The 5,367-nt window shown below is 37.4% G+C and overlaps 1 protein-coding gene across 2 annotated transcripts in view; it reads left to right on the top strand.

Moving 5' to 3' along the window:
• The first annotated feature begins 545 nt into the window (after positions 1-545).
• The window catches only part of LOC139974884 (serine/threonine-protein kinase mig-15-like), a 56,331-nt gene continuing 51,509 nt past the window's right edge, over positions 546-5,367 (top strand). For both annotated transcript variants that reach the window (XM_071982398.1, XM_071982397.1), the window contains exon 1: positions 546-865. In XM_071982398.1, coding sequence (XP_071838499.1) covers positions 818-865 — 48 coding nt within the window. In that variant the 5' untranslated portion in view covers positions 546-817. The remainder of the gene's footprint in view (positions 866-5,367) is intronic.

Raw genomic sequence — 5,367 nt, 5'->3', positions numbered from 1 at the left:
CATCTCATTGTTATACTTAATTTCTCTGTCTTGATATTTATAAGTGCAAAAGATGCTAGTTTCCTTTGCTTGTCTCAAAGCCACAGTGCTGACACTAAGCTGGGACAAATAACTCCCCAATTCTTTCTAGTTTGGATGATATTGGGTTAAATCTTCTATTTTATTGCTGAATTACCAGTTTCTTCCTTGTGCTATGAGAATCTCTTAAAGGAAAGAACTTGTTATTTCATGTATTGTAGGCTCTTCCAAAACATTTCTTTGTGGGAGAGGAGTCAAGTGTTCGTGGTCTCAAATGAAAACCTACCATTTACTAGATCCACCCCAAAAAATGAGCCAAATTTTTATGCGTTTTTTCTTGGAAATTTGACAGCAGGGTAACACATTGAAAGACAAAGCAATTGAAGTTGTTCAAAAACTCTCATAGTCCTTCCTAGTTCATGTATGGTCGTGATGATTTTTATTAAACAGCGCCATCAAATTTCCCCCAAAGCAGGAAGTGAGTACTGAACATGAATACCGTGCAATCCACACATACTGTACTGTACATAGTTTGCGTACAAGGCAATTGGTACTGTGGAGTATACACGGTAAACCTGGAAGGGTAAAGATGAATCATTGAGAAGCCGCAAAATTCGTTGGAAATCAAGCAGTTAGTCACCACACTCGGTTAATCTGCCGAGTGTATTTGTAGGAATATCCATTCGATGCTACATTGATGCAAAGATCCTAGTGGAACAGATTAGCAGTTGTCCAATTTTTTTTGGGTGGATCGCTTTCGCTCACTACAGCCTGCAGGCGATCAAAAGAAAGTACCACAATGGCCTCGATGCGTAGTTTAGATGATATTGACCTGTCCACTTTGCGGGTAATATATTTCAAGAAATCTGTGAAATATCTCGTCGTGTCACTTTCCTTTACGCAACTTGTATATATTCTAGATCACAATTGTTTTATTAACAAATATTAGCCGAGTTAGGCTCGGACGTTCCCTCGCCTAACTTGACACTAACAAATAACATTAACAGGCAGTGCCTAGGCTAGGCATACCATACTACTAGACTAGTACTGTACTATTGTTAGTGTTAAACATTGGTAGGTCGCTGTACTGTATAGAACAGAATTCCACCATGACCATTGTTATCACTTGTGACTTAATGCAGTTCGGCCACTCATTTATACGTATCAATTTGAGTACAGCAACTCAAAAGTACGGATAACGTTTATTATTGATATTGTTTAGACTAGTAGTAGTATATAGGCCTACCATACTGTAAAGTAGCAATTCATTGCCAAACTAGACTTGCACATCACCAAATTAGGTTAACATAGCTAGCCCAGCTTTTAGACTGGCATGGTTAGCGAATGTGTTATTATTTCACAAAATATATGTTTATTACTCTATGCATTTCTAAGTCCATAAAGTAATTAAATTTGGTCAACTAAATGCAATACAGTATCACTACTTCTGGGATGTTGTATCAGGGGATGTTTGCATGAAATTTTTGTAAACTTAAAATAATACTTTGGTCTTAGGTAATGTGAGACTTAGTCACTCATTTATTTTGCACCCTTAATAGAAAACCCCAGATCTTAATTAAATCTTGTCCTTAAAGTGATATGGTTGATTAAATGTAACCTCTCTTTGTATATCAGGCTTTGAATAATAATCCTGAGCAAAGTAAACATCCCAATCCCTGCCCCCCCCCCCATTCCCAGCAAAATATACACACACATGTAAAAGCAATATCCAAAACAAAAATCTGTGGCAGGATAAAAGAAGAGAATAAAGTTCTCACTTACTGGAGAGTTGGACAATGTGCCTATGTGACATTACAATACTTGAGGTTATTTCAGTTTACAATGTACAGTATTGTGCTGTATGACTTTTACTGTGTGTGGATGTTACAGTAGCATGGTGGGCTCATAATCGACGCACTTAAGGATTTGATCAACGATGTCTATCAAGGAAAAATCCAAATCACTCAACCGTATGTGTTTTTCATATGTGTAGTTCCTCAGAAATGTTATGAAATCAAAATATTTAAGGTTCTGTGCTTATGCACCGTACAATTGAGCAGAATTTGACGACAAAATGTCTGCCGTGTCAAGTTCTTTCATACCCCTAAATTAACACATTCGTCGATAGGCTAACTGTAGTTTAGGCCTTAGTATACATCCATGGACTTTAGATGCTGTTTGCTATGCTCTGAGCCTCTAAGCTCAGACAGGTTAGGTCCTAGAGAGTAGTGTTATCATATTGAGGTAATGTTGGTTATTTTTAGGATGTAAGATTTCCAAATGCCCAAAAAACGTGCAAAACTGGGGAGATGGTGTTAAAAGCTTAAAAAATACCAAACTTTAGTCAGCAAATAGCTAAAATGGATTCAAACTCATGAAATATGTAATTCTGCTTGACTGCAAAAAGTTTAGGTGGCCTGCTGTATCGTAGCAAGTAATAACTGAAGGTGCGTCAATAACGGGGGTGCGTCAATTATGAAGCCTTGACTATACAGTACTGCTATGGTGTCTGTGTACACTATGATGATCATTATAGATATACAGTATGACTAGACAGGTATATAGGTTTTAAGTATACTGCACATGTCCATAGTCCACAAAGGAGTACTGTACTGTAGCTTCAGTTGTTGTCATGGTTGTTCCGTGTTAATAGGAAAAACAAAGAAATAAGAAATTTTATATGATAATGTTATGTTTGAAAGATCTAAACCCAAAAGCTTTTCTAAACTGAGTAGAATTTTTTTTTTTTTTTTTAATGCATTTGTAGAGATAATTCTAACTTAGTTTTCATACTTTATTGAAAGTTGAAATGCAGCCTTATATTTCATAAATTTGCAACAAGGTTTTTATTGTTAATGGATCATTAATGTGAAAAAGTCCTAACTGTCATTATTACTTGTCAATATCAGTATTACTCAACAAATATGCAAGAAATCAGTAAGTGGTTGTTCATGCTAAACCTTCAAATCATGTTTTTCAGTTTGACAAAAGACACACTTTTATTGTACTAGTTCCCCCAACAGTTAATTGCTAGATACACTCCTATAGGAATGCATACCTCCTCTTAGCGCAACATACAGTCAGAGATGTGCTCAGGAATATTTGAGTGCTGGGCGGATTTGTGCAGTAGTGTGATCCACCTCCTGGGGGAGGGTCTCAGAGGTGGTGGCCCCTCCCATTTTGAAATTTGTTAACAAACCAAGTATGCTTTGATGGCAAATGTTGCTATCTTTTACGCATTCTGATGCTAACTTCTGTGCCAAGTATTCACTCATATTTTGGCAATGGTGAAATAGGTTAAATTAATCATCAAAAAGTGCTGGGGCGGAAATGTTTAAAATGCAATTTGTGCTTGGCGACATTCACAACTGCCGGATGTAGCCGTTTACCACTGCTCGGTGTGAGCACATCCCTGTACAGTATGCTATATGACTCCTCTTAGCACAACCTACAGTATATATGCCTCCTTTTAAAGGCATTGAAGACTCTGAAAAAAGTTAACTTTCTGTTGCTTGCAAGTGAAGTTTTCTTCTTGTCTATACAAAATGCAGACAGTAATGAAATGTGATACCTTGTTATCTTTTATCTGGAACTGAGGTCAGGGAGTTCCATAACAACTCCCTGCTGAGATGTCCATCGCTGCTATGTACACTGTGTTGTGGGTATTGACCGTTGCTGCATGTATTGACTGTACACTAGTGTCTAATTACCAACGGTAGCAAGCTGTGTGTGTATTTTCTGGGATCCATGGTGGTGTTTAACACTTCTGTTACACCTCATTCGAAACTAGGTCAGATTACCGGCATTAGACGTTTCTTTTTGTGCGCGAGTCTTCACACCCTTTAACACATGGATCCCTGTACAGTATGCTATATGACTCATCTTAGCACAACCCTGTATGTACAGTATGCACAACCTGCTGTATGCGATGCCTCCTCTTAGCACTTCCCTTAACAGTATCCTATATGCTGGGCCAAAAATCACAACTCTCTTCCTATTCATATTCAGCACTTGTCCTAACTCTTTAATCTTCCTTAATTAACATATCTATGTATAATTTGCAGGCTGTTTTCTTTTCTCTTTCTTCTTTCTCTCTTGTTCTGTTTTTGATATTCTTATTGATTTTATCTTCTTTGTTTGTTGCTCCCACTTAGCTAAGGGAGGGCTCTTGCTAATAAGCTCACTTGAGCTTCTTTTGAGTTCCTCATTAGTCTAATTTCTCACCCTGTTCAAAAAGCTAGAGGAGAATACTTTGAAAACTTCAAGCAGTGTTAAAATCATATTTGTGGACAATGTTGGCGAGAACTTGGCGGCACCTGTAGATAAACACAGGTTATTCCTGATTCATGGAATTTACAGTGTTTGCACATGTCTGTATGTGTGTATACATAACACAGTAAGAGTGTCAAATATCAATACACATCAGCTCTGTAAATTTAGTAGGTTGAAATAATTAAAACCATAGATCTAGTAAAGTCTGTAAGGCCTCTTGTAGTTCAAGGTCCTTGACCTGACATTTGTTTTTGTTTGGGAAACAACTCATCAGAATTAAAATGATTGAAATTCCACCTACTGATCTGAAGGCTGCTAAGCAGTAGAACCGTGCAGGTTCTTTGGCATTCACCTGCATGACACGATGTATTATATTTAATAAGTCCTGCACATGGGCAACTGGTTTCAGTTTGCTCAGCTTATCAGCTTTAGGTGGTTTATCATGACAAGCACGTATGAGTCCAGAATTCCATGAAAGTTCCAGTAGTTTTTACAACGACTGTTTCAGTACAGTTCTTCTGTAAGTAGTCCTGTGTACTTTGCAAACAGTACATCCGGATTAGGACAAAAACAGAAAGATCCTGGAGGTTTCCTGACACGGTTGTTTGCTGTTGTGCATGGTCTCTCTATATGAAATAATAAAGAGGTTACACATGTATGATATGTGTATAATATACAGTACGTGTATACTCGTACTGTATATTGGGGAGTATAAAATGGCTGCATTATGACATACAAATGTCTGAAACCTACTGTACATCCATGCACAAACTTTGGCAGAATAACCAACCTGCTTCAAGTATAAAAATTTCGAATCATACAAACCTAATGATTCTTATTTCCCCCTTCCCCCCCCCACCCCTCCCCCACATCTCAAATGTCATAGTCTTGAATTGTCACTGAGGCTGTTAAGTTAACATAAAAACCTTGAAATATTTCCAATTTATGATGATTTTTTTCCAACATATATTCAACATTATATGGTGGGTCATGCTAGATGTCTCCATTTCAAATATTAGTGAAATGGATCCACCACTACATTGCATTACAGATCGCCTGCTGAAAGAGAATTATGTC

The sequence above is a fragment of the Apostichopus japonicus genome, chromosome 10 (genome assembly GCF_037975245.1).
Source record: "Apostichopus japonicus isolate 1M-3 chromosome 10, ASM3797524v1, whole genome shotgun sequence".
In the NCBI taxonomy this organism is placed as follows: Eukaryota; Metazoa; Echinodermata; class Holothuroidea; order Aspidochirotida; family Stichopodidae; genus Apostichopus; species Apostichopus japonicus.
The sequence above is the reverse complement of the archived record's forward strand: the minus strand, read 5'-3'. Positions and strand labels throughout refer to the sequence as shown.